The 14,903-nt window shown below is 39.4% G+C and overlaps 3 protein-coding genes across 4 annotated transcripts; 2 read left to right on the top strand and 1 right to left on the bottom strand.

Moving 5' to 3' along the window:
* Positions 1 to 767: 767 nt before the first annotated feature.
* On the top strand, positions 768 to 5,485 carry selenot1a (selenoprotein T, 1a). The gene is made up of 6 exons (XM_069157303.1): positions 768 to 952; positions 1,744 to 1,854; positions 3,449 to 3,575; positions 4,373 to 4,460; positions 4,691 to 4,857; positions 4,973 to 5,485. Exons 1-5 carry the CDS (start codon positions 819 to 821, stop codon positions 4,813 to 4,815), a joined length of 585 nt encoding a protein of 194 aa, XP_069013404.1. The 5' UTR covers positions 768 to 818; the 3' UTR covers positions 4,816 to 4,857; positions 4,973 to 5,485.
* Positions 5,486 to 5,574: 89 nt separating this feature from the next.
* LOC138202927 (uncharacterized) lies at positions 5,575 to 10,620 on the bottom strand. 2 transcript variants are annotated; one of them, XM_069157301.1, is made up of 9 exons: positions 9,624 to 10,620; positions 9,439 to 9,522; positions 9,108 to 9,331; positions 8,931 to 8,980; positions 8,575 to 8,753; positions 7,718 to 7,800; positions 7,388 to 7,546; positions 6,934 to 7,153; positions 5,575 to 6,536 (listed from the first exon to the last, which is right to left on the bottom strand). In XM_069157301.1, the coding sequence occupies exons 1-9, from the start codon at positions 9,717 to 9,719 to the stop codon at positions 6,279 to 6,281; spliced, it is 1,353 nt and encodes a 450-aa protein (XP_069013402.1). In that variant the 5' UTR covers positions 9,720 to 10,620; the 3' UTR covers positions 5,575 to 6,278. The 2 variants fall into 2 exon arrangements, with proteins under 2 accessions (XP_069013402.1, XP_069013403.1); XM_069157302.1 differs by having other exon boundaries at positions 9,108 to 9,304.
* A 1,062-nt stretch (positions 10,621 to 11,682) lies between these two features.
* Positions 11,683 to 14,212, top strand: LOC138203269 (uncharacterized). Its single transcript, XM_069158022.1, has 4 exons — positions 11,683 to 12,125; positions 12,645 to 12,785; positions 12,887 to 13,005; positions 13,373 to 14,212. Exons 1-4 carry the CDS (start codon positions 11,840 to 11,842, stop codon positions 14,183 to 14,185), a joined length of 1,359 nt encoding a protein of 452 aa, XP_069014123.1. The 5' UTR covers positions 11,683 to 11,839; the 3' UTR covers positions 14,186 to 14,212.
* The last annotated feature ends 691 nt before the right edge of the window (positions 14,213 to 14,903 follow it).

Here is a 14,903-nt window from a genome sequence, read left to right as displayed (position 1 = left end):
TCTGTTTGATTATGAGCAGCACTTTGGTCAACCGTTGGTGTGTCTAAATGTTCTATATAAACGCATCTGACTTGACTTCCAACACAAACCTTTACACAACTCATCAAACATGGTCTGCTGAGATGATACTTAACTGAACTGAAAAATATAAATGTTAACACTATGTTACCTAACTATGCCAGTCCTGTAATCTATAATTACAATTGATTGTGTGGGTTTGTTTTAAAAGGCTTGAATTGCTCACCAAACTATTGTGTGTATATATACATATATATGTATGTATATATACATATATATATATACACATATATGTATGTATATATAATGTATATATATACACGTGTGTGTATAATGTATATATATAATGTATATATTATATGTGTATATATACATATATATGTGTATATTTACATATATATACATGTATATATATGTGTATATATATATACGTATATATGCATATATGTATATATACTTATATATATATATATATATAGAGAGAGAGAGAGAGAGATAGATATATAATATATATATGTATATACACATATATATATGTGTATATATATGTGTGTATATATGTGTATATATATACATGTATATATATGCATATATGTATATATATATATATGTATATATATATAGAGAGAGATATATGTATATGTACAGCTCGTCATTTGAATATCCAGGCCAGTAGGTGGCGCCAGATGTGTTAGAAACCCAAGATTAGCGGAAGAGGAAGAGGAGGGACCAACCAGCACCGAGGTGAACAGATTAACACACCGCTCCGAGTGAGGCAACAAACCCCGGAACGGTTGGAAATGAAGTGGCTGCGGTTCTCGCTCCTCGTCTTGGGGGTTTTCTCGCTGTTCTACGCCACGTCTGGTGACAACGGTGGCGTGAAGAAGATGAAGATGCAATTCGCCACCGGACCGCTTCTGAAGTTTCAAATTTGGTAAGAAAACGATATATATAAAAAAAAAAAAAAATGAAAAATAAAAAAATGGGCGAGTCATTGCATGCTAGCTAAACCACGTCGTAGGCCGAAAATCGATGCAAGCTTGCTTACCTCTCGGAGGAGAACAAGCTTTCACGTTGCGTTAGTTAGTTATTAGGAAGTGAATCAAGCCTAGTCTAACAGACAAGAAGGGTACAGAGAGTGGATTTAATGGGAGTTAGTGATTTTGGCCAGTTCCGACATGGCCCCCACTTCCGCTGTCAAACATTCAAGTAATGTTAAATCCTCCCGGAGCCGCCCAGCGTCCGTTTGTCAGATCACCGCCTCTCTTCCAGTCTACTCCATAACTATTGTATGTAACATTAACATGTGGCCTTTGGTTTTTGTACAAAGTGCCTGTAGGTGAGGCCGGTGCACGGTGTGTACAAAAAAAAAAAAAAATATGAACAAGAATGCGTGTTCATCTTTAACGTGAGGGGAGTTATGCTAATAAGAGACGTGAGTAACATCAACAGGAGCACGACATGAGACATTTGCGATGTAAATTTGCTTTTCTCCAAAACGTACAGCCCCGCGCAGGGACGTGCTGCAAACTGGAAAATAAATAAAAAATCACAGATTCTCAACAAATGATTCGCAAATAAGTTTGGATTTCAGATCACACGGATATGTTTGTTTCTCTCACCTGAATACGTCCATGTTGTAGTCTGCCTTTCAGTCCCCGTTTGGTCCTGCAGGAGTACAACGGTGTACGTCTTTTTTCTAACAGCCTGCTTGTCTTCACACAGTATTTCCTGAGGGTACAAGCGGGTGTTTGAGGAGTACACGCAGGCCTTGTACCAGCGGTACCCAGACATCCGCATCGAAGGGGAGAACTATCTTCCGATGCCCCTCTACCGGTAAGAGAGACAGAGAGAGAGAGATTGTCTGCTTTGTTACAAGTGGATTATATACTGCTTAATTAAAGCAGCCTGAAAACTCCCTGGGATTAGCTGTGCTTTCACGGAGGAAGGGGAATTGCCGTGCGCTGTCTTTTCCGGACGTGGACTTGTCTTCGGTAGTTTTAGTAGACAACGGATGAAACGATTGGCCCTAAAATGTGCAACCTTTAAACATCAGGATGTTTGATCCTTTCATAATGTCATATTTTAGGTATAACTGCTTTCCCCCCCCTCCCTCCCCCAGATTTCGATCCAAGTGAAATTATTGAGGGACTTGTTAGTTTGCACTCCTTTGCTCATTTTATTAGGTACACCCAGCTGAAAGGGTAGCAGTCTTTATAATGACTGTCCTGCGGTAGATTTGACCTTTACTGTAATAATGAATAGTTGATTATTCATCTAAAGCATTTTTAAGCAATATTTCAAAAAAAAGTTGCTTCTCTAAAGTCTCTGGATGTCTTTGGGTGTTAGACTTGTGTTTGGAAAATATTCAAACTATGAAAAACATCAGTAATTGCAGCTGTAGAACAAATATATATATATATATATATATATATATATATATATATATATATATATATATATATATATATATATATATAAATATAGATTATTCTTTTTCAGTGTATTTCTCACCCCAATCTGCAATTATCCAGGAGCTATTTTTGTTTTGAGAACTATTACAGATACACACTATACTTTTGGATTCTGAGCAAATTTGAATTGTCTCATCTTTATGTCATAAAGTCAGTGGGGTTGTGAAATCTCAATGCCTGGGGAATTAGGTTATATTTGCATCAAGGGGGGGAGGGGTTGTTCTCACGTGTTGTAGTTAGGTGTGGTTTTACTGAGACTCTCGGGTCTTCGGCTGAACTCTTAATGAACACACCAGAGACTTGCCCCTTTTAAAGAAAGGAGATCGTAGCACACCTTGCGTTTCAAATTCTTCAGCCAGTGTTTTTCTTAATCTCTTGTGATATCTGTCTCTTGCACAGTCTCTGTAAGAACAAGAATATGTCCAGTGAAGGGTCGTAGTTCAACAGGTTCCACGTGTTAAATGTTGAAAGTAGTATCAGTACAGTAAATCGTTTTTTTTATATACTACGGGACATATCGGGTGAAATAAGCTGTCGGTGCCATGACGGAGCATGTCTGTTTTTGAACTGCAGTGTACCACTGACCGACTCGGCCAGCCGGTGTTTCCTTCATCGAGTTACATCCAAACCACTTAAAAGCATTCAGGGATTTTTTTTTTTTTTCTTCTTGGAAACAACTGCTAAAGATGAAATTTTGATGACTACAGATGTGTTTTTAGAGGTTTAATCAATGCCAAAGATGATAATTTTTTATGAGGTTAATGTGTTTGTGAAAATATCTTCTTTTCTGCATCACAAATCAAAGTTTATTGTGGTACCTAGGGATAACATGTTGAACATGAGCAGCCCGCATAGACAAATTGCATAAATATCTGGAAACGACACTTGTTTGCTTTATGTTTCTATTTGAAGGAACTGTATCAAAAGCCTTTTTTTTTTTTTTTTTATTTCCTCAGACACATTGCTTCCTTCCTGTCCGTGTTCAAACTGCTGGTGATTGGGCTGATTATTATCGGCAGGGACCCTTTTGCCCTCTTTGGTATGCAAGCTCCGGGCATCTGGGAGTGGGGCCAGGGAAATAAGGTAAGGGCTCCTGGAATCAAAGGACTTGTTAAAGCTCTGATCCTATGGGAGCGTTTTGACTGTCATATTCAGGTGTAACAGTGTCTCAGAGGTTGCAGTCAGGATGATGCAACTGCACATTGGGTTTTTTTTGCAGGTTATCACAGATGACACTCAAAAGCATGGGTTGACTATAGAAACAGAGAAAGGTGGGCTTCAGTTGGGTGGTTTCCAACACAGTTGTGAAAATAAACAAAGTAGGATTTCATTCGGTGTTCCATCAGGGCTTTGAGAATGCGTTGGCTTGGATCTGTTATTTGCAGACCTGCCAAACGCTCAGAGGGGGAACGACATTTGATTGCAAACATCAAATATTTGTCAATAAACTCTTGCCCTGAAGGCTGATCTTGCGTTTAACCAGAAAGCTGAAGCTTTCTGTTTTCTGATCTTGGAAAGCAAAGAGATAAGTAACAGAAAACTTTTCAGTTGTTTACAGAATAAAGATTCAGTCGGCTTTTGGCTTGGATTAGTTTTGTTAATGAATTTACTGTTATGCCTCTGCGCCCTGCCGTGGCCAGAGGTATAGTGTTTTAAGGTTTGCTGTCTGCTACAGGTGTGCCATATCGTATCATTCACAATTGTATTATAAATTGTATGGATGGGATTTTAAAAATGCGTTGCGTAATAATGGCAATATTCCTACTTGCTGACGTAATGACAGCTTCATGGTGGTCAGTGTTTGCTCGGGAACACGACTGACAATTGTGGGGAAACCGTTTTTGTGTTTTTCACTCCAATTTCTGTCATTTTTCTTTCAGATATATGCGTGCATGATGGTGTTCTTCCTCAGCAATATGATTGAAAACCAGTTAATGTCGACAGGAGCGTTTGAAATCACGTTAAATGGTGAGTCTTTGATTCACGGCATGAGCTTTGACTGAACCCAGTGATTTGGAGTACGGTCAATTTCACAAGGTTACCGTGTTGTAAATACTGGTAGTGAGGAAGTGTTTTAGTCAACTATGATTTAAAAAAAAAAAATCCTTTGTAATATTATCAGTAAACTTTTGAGGCAAAGGAAAAAAAAGAAAAAAAAAAATCCAGTGATTTACAGCAACAGTGTTGTATTTTCATAGATGTACCAGTGTGGTCCAAACTGGAGTCGGGCCACCTGCCCTCCATGCAGCAGCTGGTGCAAATCCTCGACAACGAGATGAAGATGAACGTTCACATGAACACAAGACCCCTCCACCACTCCTAACCCTACTGTTCAATTCCTGGCTGGAGCTAAAAGCCCCTCCATGTAAGTACAGTAGGAATAGGATAAAAAAGAGCCTTTCATATTTGTTTTTATTTTTTTTTGGACCAAAGTAACATTTTATTTGAATTCAGTCTGCCCTCCCTCTCTTCCTGTCTAGGTTTGAGGTGGGTTTCTCACTGGGCTGTGAGATGATGTTTATGAACGTCTGCGCTGAAGGCAGGAAGACTGCCAGCACAGACTGGATGCCCTCATCACTCCTCACCATGCCCCTTAGAGATGTCCTGCCCCTGACGCCAGAGTGGGAGCCATGGCTACAGTGCCGGCCGGTCATTTTCTTGTTCTATTCAAACTACTGCAGATTTCATCCAGGTGACAATAGTGGCCCCATAAGGAGAGATCTACCATTGATTCTTGTAGTCTTTAACCTGTTGCATATAATTCATCTATGTGAATAAAAGATCGTGTCATTTGTACCACTGAGCCATATTTAGAATTTTAAGTTTATTGTCCTAAAAGTAATTTACCAAGTAGAAAATCCAACACATAAAATCTGTCATCACTGTTGTGAAAATAATATTGGGATAACGTGTCTTGGTATGATTTCCGAATATTTTTTATATTTACATACCTTGGAGGAAGATGAGAAGATTAATAAAACATATTGTAACTATTTAACTGTGAAGCTGTGTGTTGTTGAGCACTGATGTGGCGGAAAGGGGCGTCAATTACCTATGTGAGAGGAAATAATGATCTTTTCCTAAGTGACCCTGGATTGAAATGGATAATTGGTGAACTTTATCAAGTTTGTAGCCACTTCAGGTAAAGAAAACCTGAACGGAATAGCAAAACAATAATCTGAATGTCCTGCAGATTGAAGCAGTCAGTGAGTGCACATCTTTAAGACAACCTAATGTTATTAGGAAGTCTTTAGGCTCTTAACTGATTTGAGTAGGTGTGGTAAAACAGATGAGACGTAAGTACAATGCAAGACCAAACCAGATAAGGATATTACAGTGCTATAGCGTGTCCTGTGAATTCTGGTTGTACAGTAAGACCTATGTTTGATAGTTTCTGTTTGTACAATCAGACACTGCACATAATGATGTTTGAGGAAATGTAGATAACTCAGAATTCTGTCACGAGTGTAAATGTAGAAAGTGCATCCACACTAAAAAAAAATAAGATTCACTGAGGAGTATGGGAAAATATTCATTTGCAATTTGTGTCATAGGAATTAAGTCTTTGCTTTACTGCCAGGACATAAATGTTGGCGCACAAGTATACGGTATAATTTGTCTCCCAGATTTCCTTTAGTTGCTGTGAAAAAAAAAAAAAAAACGTGTATAAAACTTAAGACAATTTATTTAAACTTGCGTTTGACTTTATGCTATTATTCCTCTGTGACCTAATTTTATTAGCCGAGCTGCTGTCATTGTGTCACAGTGTTCTTCATTGTAGATACATCAACCATCCTTAAGATACCCATGGATGAAGGCCCTGTCATTGTCACTCATCATAACATAAGCGCTGTCTTCCAGAAGCCTTTCGGCAGCAACACGAAGGTGAGGGGTGAGTCTGGTCTCAGGCAGTCGGGGATGGGACGGCGTCATCAGGCACTGGTGAAGACCCTGAATGACCAGCTGGATCTTGATCTTGGCTGCCTTTAGGAACAGCTGCTCCTTCAGTACAGGTGATTTTGAAGTAGGTGTTCTGTAGCCACCCTAAAAAAAAAAAAAAATAAAAGTTTATTCACATTAATGAAGTCATATACCAGGCATTTACTTTGACCTGAATCAAGAGGCCACGGTTTATAAAGATGGATATTTTTTTTTAATATATATATAGATATAGATATAGATATAGAGAGATATATATAAAATGTTAAACACAGGATCAATCTGGTGAAATGCAATACTCTAAAAAGGGCACCTTGGAATACAATGTTAGAGTAAATACCAGCAAGCTGGAGCTCAACTGAGGTATTTGAACAAGCGGACACGCAGTATACTGTGAAAAAAATTAAATAAACCACTAATTGCTATTGTTAGTGCACGACCAGAAACACTATCATTTCTGTCATATGCTAGTTAAAAAGAGGAAACGATGCTCAGGTTTTACCTGAACACAGCAGGCTCCCACGTGGAACTTTGCCTGTTGGCCTTGAGCCAAGAAGGAGACAAACACTTGTTGATTCTTTAAGACTCGGACTGCGACAGATTTGTTGAGGGGCAGGAAGATGGGGTGCAGAGGAGTGGGGAGCTGACTGCCCCAGCTCCACCGGCAAACTTTGGCACCTGCATCGCTCAAACACTGACCACCTGTTCTGTTTAAGACCAGCCTGCAATGGGAACACGCACAAACGGATACACGCACACACACTGGAGCTCATTGCCGTTTTGTTTCAGCACGTGGTTGTTCATTTTAACAAATATTTGATTTACACCCCAATTCTTTTATCTTGAAACCATACAAGAGCATGCTGCCATTACTACAAATATTATACAGAATTGATTACCATAATGGTAATAATGACCAAATCTTATGAAATAATAAATAGAAAAGACATATCTACCATATGCTGCCACTGCTGTGATAACACGCCGCTCTGCCATCAGACTGGAACACAGCTCTGATCGGCTGATTGGGAGCACCGCTGTTGTCATACACGATGCAGACTCTTCCATTTTCTTTAGTGACCACAACAACGAGAGCCAAGAGGCCTGAGGGATAACTGTAACCGCGGTGATAAGGACGGAAACACAACAGTCTGAACCAACTGGGATTAGCTCTGTCTTTGAGTTTGAGTTGCTGTTTAGCACTTCTGTAATTTGTTCTTGATTTCCAAACTCACTGAAAATCTCATCACATGATGGAAACCTATTCATTGTATCTGAGTGGATACAAGACCTGAGCAGAGCCATCAGGGAACAGAGTCAGGAATTTCCTGCCTTTGGAATAGTACTTCAGGACAAACCCAGTCCCTTCCTAGAAATATAAAAAAAGAGAATTAAACAAGGTAAAAAAAAAAATGCTCTTCGAAAGAATGGAAATGTGATTATAGATCTCCTGCTATTAAGCGGCACTCAAGCAAATGCACAAATCAAAGTCTTCTTACTCATCATCACACAGATGTCTAAAAAACTATTGTTCTCAAGTCATAAAACGTAACCTCGATGATGTACTTAACTTAGAGACCACAAATTCATAACGGATTACTGTATCATTATAGACTGATGGTGTATTGTGACATTTACAGTATAAGGTACAGAGGCTCTAGCAAAATATTACCTTTGACAGTTGCATTGTGGGAATTGTAGGCTTTTCATTCAAGTATGTTTAGAGCCTGATCTATAAATAGGACTAAACTTGACCTCTGCCGCATCATTGTTTTATAATGTTCTCTCTTTCCCTTTAATCCGCCACCCTCCCCCCACCGTTTATGGAAGTACAATCCCAGATATCTGGAGTAACTCTTTAGTTGCCATAAACTAATATTTTGCCTTTTTACAGAGGCAAAATATGACATCTTACATTTGAATGGTTATACGCATTATTAGACACGCGTGCTCACATGGGAGTGGTTTTCATACAAAGATTGAGATGCAGTGTGATGCGGAGTTCTGAGCCTTCTATTCAAATATATTCTGAACTTTACATGTGTTGGAAGGAACATTATTTTAGATATTCATAGTATCATGGAATAAAACCAACTTCTTAGTGCTGTGTTTCATGAGAAATAACTCGGTAATTTGTGGGTACCTGATGATGACATATGCCAAACTGAATTCCCTTGTGATCACAAACGGGAACCAACACCTGCTTCTCTTCCTCTTCAAATTTCAAGCAGTGTTCGGGTTTCTTAAACGGACACAGTGTCCAGGATCCTCTTTGTGATACACAAGAGAGTCGGAAGCTGATGCCCTTTGATGTCGGGGAAACTAAACAATAGCAAAGAACAAAACTGCTTTAGTCTCATTTAAAGTTAAAATATTGTTTTCTTTCACACAAATCAATTGAACAAACAGAAAGATATGGAAAATATAAATACTATAGACATTGTGTATGCTAGTTTGTTTATGCATAGAGTTTGTGCTGTTAGTGTGTTAGTTACTCACACATCTCTGCTACAGGTAGATAAACTGCGTAGTCCCTGTACACGTTCACTCTATGAAAAAAAAAAAAACAAATTAGATTGCTCCTGACATTAATGCCACGTGTTACTTAAGCTTTCTATTAATTATGATTTTGTTTTGATGCACTTCTATCCAGAGATATAAAAGGCAAATGTGTACCCAAAAGTAGTTTTAAATATTTTGGGATCCCCCTTGCTTCGGGTGGTCACATCCTCAACCGTCTTGCTTTGGGTCAACAGATCCTCCATCTCTCCCTCTAAATTGTCTTCGTCTGATGGCAGATTTTCCATCTTTGAGCTACATTCCTGATTTAACAAAACTCTGTGCCTCATCAGCATGTAATGTAGTTGCTGCCGCTGGGTACAACAGAAGTACGGAGATGTCTAAGATATTTAAAAAAATTTAAAAAATTTTTTAAAAAAAGGCAGATGCAAGGAGGTCAGTAGTGCATTAGGTCAAGTTGGGGAAATTGATTTACTATCTGCCTCACCTCTGGCTCTATCCATGTTAGGTCCAGCGGAGGTCCGGCCTTTTGCCCACAGTACTGACAACATACTTCGTAGTCAGTTGGAGGCTGGGATTGGATTAGAGAGTTAAATTGGGTGAATCAGTCACATTTTGCTGCTGTAGATGAAAACGTACAACAGTGGATTGGTAGACATTTGATCTTAGTACCGTGGGAATAATATTTGGTAAGTATAGCTGGCTGTCAGACTCCCCATTGTACCTCAGAACTCCTGCAGCTGTGATATAATAGGTGGGCGAGTCCATGTCAGACTGTGGACATCGTTCCAGTGTAAACAAACACAGAGAGAAATACGATTAAAAGGGCATAAACAAGCTATTATTCAAAGATATGAGTGAGAAAGAGATCAAACATTTACCGTCTACTAGAGCTGCAACGATCAGTGGATTAATAGTTGATTGAAAAAAAAAAAAGAAAATTGCCAAATACTTAAACCATTGATTATTCATCGAGTCTCTTTTTTTTTTATATATATATAAAGCTAAAATCCTCAGTTTCTTAAATGTTTATATTTTCTGGTTCCTTTAGTCCTCCATAACAATAAACAGAAAATATTTTTGCTTTTGGTCAGGACAAAACAGGACATTTTGGGCTGCACCTTGAGCTTTGGGTCGACACTTCTCACCGTTTTCTCACATTGTAAAGACCGAACAACAAATCGATTAATCAAAAATATGATCCACAGATTGATCGATAATGAAAACAATCATTAGTTGCAGCCTTAATGTCCACTACCTGTTCTGTCTTCCGTGGTCATCCAGGACAGTCAGTGGATCATGTTCGAATGCAGCAGTAGCATCTAGTCTATGGACTTCATCTTTTTGTCTGTCCCTCTGACTGTAGTGAAGTCACTGTGTTCAGTATTAGTCACAGGTTCAAATGACACCATTCAGTGCTGCACATGCTGCTTCTCTCTTGTCAAAGAGACCGACACGGTAGATAGAAGAAAAAGCATATTCTGTCTCTTATCAGAAAAACCTACACTCAGTATTAGCATTACATTTCCCCAAATAAAAAAAAAAATTAAATCTCCAAAATGTATGGCCTTTAGATTTATTTGAGCCATGTTATCATGAAAATAAATACAAAGTACTGCACTCACCACAGTTGTAGTCAGATATTCAGCGATGCTTCACACTTGCTGGTGTTGTCAGTAACCTTGGAGATGAAATAGCAGTAACGGCAATGTGTCAAGTAACAGCTAACCTAACTTTGGCTGCTGGGTGATTGGTTGTAATGCACACAAACATCAGGAAGCAGATTTCTAATATACTGTATGATACTGTCAAAGACTCCCCATAGACTTGGGCACCAGGATTAAAGAAAAAGATGATCCTGAAATCTAATGTAAACTTTATATGAAGACTTATTGAAAAAGAAAAAAAAAAAAAAAGAAGAAGTAAGATACAAGTTCAGATTTTGTTAGATTGATTCTCTATTTACTTTTAAAAGATAACTACATTTTGGTATGCAAATTTGATAATCCAGTGATTGTCAATTACTTTAGAAAAATTTGCAAAAGATCTAAAAGTCAAATGGTTTGTAAAGCCAATCTTCATAAAGTTTTTTTTTTTTTTAAATGTATTTTGAAGATATGAAAGTAAAGCCACAACGGCTGGAAACGACTAAAACCTCACCTGAAGGGCATATCTCAGCTGTTTTGGGGCTTCATCAGCAGATGGAGTTTTTCCAGTTGCCATGGACTTGTAGATTTTTAAATTTTAAATATTCACTGAGCACCTCCTGCCTTTAGAGGCTGAGCTTCAGAGTTCTTCCTTGACCTTGGAAACGGCACTTGACAAAACTTTTAATTCAAGGCTGATTTGGTGGCTGTTTTTCCCAGCTTTCAATCATTTCACATTATCTGTGTCAAAGGTCAAGAGTGAACCTTGAGGTCATGGTGATGTAAATAATACTATATAGAATAAAGCCAATGGAAGTGTAGTAGTTTGAAATAAGTATGTTGAAATTTGATGCATTTTTGCAGCAATTTTACTCTGCCTGTTTCAAACCCTTCTTCAAAAACCTCTGATCGGCGGCTTTGATCATGTAATAAATAAAGTCTATTTATAGAAAACGGGTCTATAATTGTTTTGACTTTTAACAGATACACACGCAAACGTTGAAAATCTTAACCTGAAATCCGCGGTCTCTTTGACGTCATCGCAAGCTCGACTTTTCACCCGGCTGTAAGCGATGCCAGATGATTAGAGAACAAGCAATTAGTCAACCCGCGGAGGCTTTTAATTGGCTGCTGCAGCAACCTGCTTTCCTCGCCGCCAGAAAACGTCACAACACAAATAGGGTGGCGTTGGAACCGGTGACCGCAGCGCTAAACACTTCCAGGAGTTGCGCAGAAACAAAAATGATGCGTGAAGAAAAGAAGAAAAGTGCCTCCTTTCGCTCGGCCGCGGCTGTTATTCTGGCATGTTATTTGGTGCAAACCGCAAGCTGTTTTCGACTGAGAAAAACAGAAAGACGAGAGTGGCGGAAAGATGCCGGTTCTGCCACCGGGATCGGTGTTCAAGAGGGGGAAATCGTGTTCGGGGAAGTCTTCGAGACCGGGTTAGACCCCGAGTCACACGGGACGAGGAAAGCCGTTTCAAACGCTTCTGCGGAGGATGAAACTGCGTACCAAGCGGACTTCGTAGGTAAGTCTATCGCGTATGTCCGTCTTGTATGTTTCAAATTAGTTCTGTTCAATTTTATTTATATAGCGCCAAATCACAACACGGGTTATTTCATGGCACTTAACCCTCGTGTTGTCCTCGGGTCATAATGACCAGCAGCTGTGTTCAACCAAGTTCTATTTTATTTCTAATATTTTTATATTTTTTTGGGGGGGGATCATTGGTCATCATTCTTTTAAAGAAACCCTCACAGCCTCCTTGTCACCAATGATCCCCAAAAATATGAAAATAAAATGGAACTTGGTTGAACACAGCTGTGGGTCATTTTGACCCAAGGACAACACGAGGGTTAACCGCATTCAAGTCCTTGCAGCAGAACTTTACAGCATTATACAGAGAAATCCAACAATTCAACAAGCAAGTGGGGGGCGTTACACTGGAGGGCATATGCAGCTTTAATCTCTCGATTTGATTTTATACGTTTAGGGCGATATAACTCCTGAACATGGACTGTACTGATTTTCTTTTGGTTTCTTTCAGGCTGGGCCAAAGGACAAATACAGGACGCCAGCTCCAAGGAGGCACAATGGAAGCACATGTCGCCCTCTCTGCAGTGCAGTGGAGATCAGATGAAGTTTAGATCAGTGGGACCAGGAGCGTCGCAGTTTGCGGTGGTACAAGGTAAAGTAACAAAGTCCACTTTGTGTTCTCGTAATGTAATGTGTTTACACCAATGCTTGCACGTTGATTGTGAGACTTTATTTTATTTTTTTTGCCTACAGGAACTGCACCAGCACTACCTCTGTCCCAGGTCCCTTCCACTTGTGGCTACACTATGAACAGGAACTCCATGGCACTTATTATGCTGGTTCCCTATGGTGGCTGCAATGTGATTCGAGAGGTAACTTTATCTCCTGAAATGTGACCTGTTTCTACTTTTTAGAAACCTGGAATGAGTTATAATTTCACAATTGTTGTCTAATCTGGTAAATTAAATAATAAAAAAAAAAGACTTTTAAAAATCCAACCATTTTAATTATTCATTATTTAAAGAAATGATAAACATAACATTAATGGGGATTTTTTTTCTTCCCCCCAATCCTAAATCATGGACTTTGATCTAATTAATAATAAATACATAAATAAAAAAAAGATGTGGATTAAATTGAGCATTTGCTGCTTTCTGCTGTTTTAAGGCTGTAACCCAGGGTTACCATTTGATGGTTTGTGTAACACCGTGAGTTCTGATTGTGTTTTCTTGTCCCAAGGGTGGAAGTTATGTGCTGCCACTGCGTTGGCATGGAATTCCAGTCTCACTCTGGTGTCCCAAACCATCTGCATCTTCTACAACTTCTGCCCCACCTCAGACATTTAGGTACCCACCATCAAACCCTCGGGTGCCCCAGATCCCTCGGGTACCAACAGTCCCGCAGGTTCCCCAGATACTTCGAGTGCCCCAGGTGCTTAAGAATCCAGAGATGTCAACTCCCATATTGCCCCCATCCCATTACTTTCTACCCCCTCTGCTTTATCCACAGTACCCTTCAGTACTAGGACCTGCAACAGCTGGAAAGAAATCAGAAATACCCAAATTTCCACAATACCCTCCTTTCTCCCCTCCCTTTTATCCGTATTTTCATCCCCCAGTCACAACAGCCGCACCAACCACAAAACCGCCTACTACAACTACTACTACAGCTACAGCCGCCCCTGCAAAGATAACAGCCATCGCTCCTTTCCAGAGGTTTCCTTTTCCTCCTCACTCGCGTCCCTTTTCACATTTTCCTTGGCCGTTTCAAGGGTCTCTGCCAGCAGTGTCCCAACCCATAGCCAAACCAGCAGCTCAGCCCCAGTTGCCGCAGCTTCCATCCTATATGCCTTTCTTGCCTCAATATCCTCCCTTTTTCGCACCACAATATCCAAAAAATCATAACCCAGATCTAACGCCGACTGAGAAGCCAAACCACATGCAGTCACACCATCGCCTGCACCATCACCCCCAAAATCACCATCGTCCACATATGCATCCACATTACCAGAGTCATTTTGCAGGCATGCCTTTTCCCCCGCCTTCAGTCTAGTATGCTGAAACTGTTGTAATAAATGGTTTGAATAACTTAAGTGACTTATCAGTTCTTGGCATTTGTTGAAATTCTTTTGGTCAGATAGAGTTTGGATGTTAAATCTACAGAAAGGTTGTGACTCTTGATTTATTTATTTTTTTTGGGGTGGGGGGGGGTTGCAAAGACCCTACAATAGGTGCATGTAGCTCAGGTAAATGGTCCACATTGGGGAAAAAGGTCTACTGATGCCACAAAATTACTGAAACAAAAACTTTCTTTCACATGGAAAACGAGTCATGACATAAACCCTTTGCTGACAGTGGTCCATGGCAAACCTGCAACTGATCTATTTATTGCATCTGAAGTGATTTTGATTTTAAAGTAATGCTTTATCTGGCATTTATGAATGTTTAGTGTAGCATTGTGGCAAAACCACTTATTGGTGACATTCAACATTTGAGTGGTTTGTGTGCACAAGCTTTATTTTCTTTTACCTTTTCAAGTCTGAATAATTTCTGATAAATGGACCAACTGTACTTGTCATGGTGTAAAGTTTGTTCTGAATTTTACTTTTAAAATGGGCAAATACATGCAGGAGTAAAAACAACACTACAGCTGGACAGGTCTCTTTTTGACTGTCACAGGATCTCATTACATTTATTCATCTGCCAATAGTTATTTGTACCGATTGTGTTTTAACTGCATTTATGCATTTAATGCATTAATACCAGTAGCT

Source organism: Embiotoca jacksoni, unplaced genomic scaffold (genome assembly GCF_022577435.1).
Source record: "Embiotoca jacksoni isolate LCO1_2020_lvr unplaced genomic scaffold, fEmbJac1.0.p SCAF_22, whole genome shotgun sequence".
Taxonomy (NCBI): domain Eukaryota; kingdom Metazoa; phylum Chordata; class Actinopteri; family Embiotocidae; genus Embiotoca; species Embiotoca jacksoni.
This window is presented reverse-complemented; position numbering and strand designations above follow the sequence as displayed.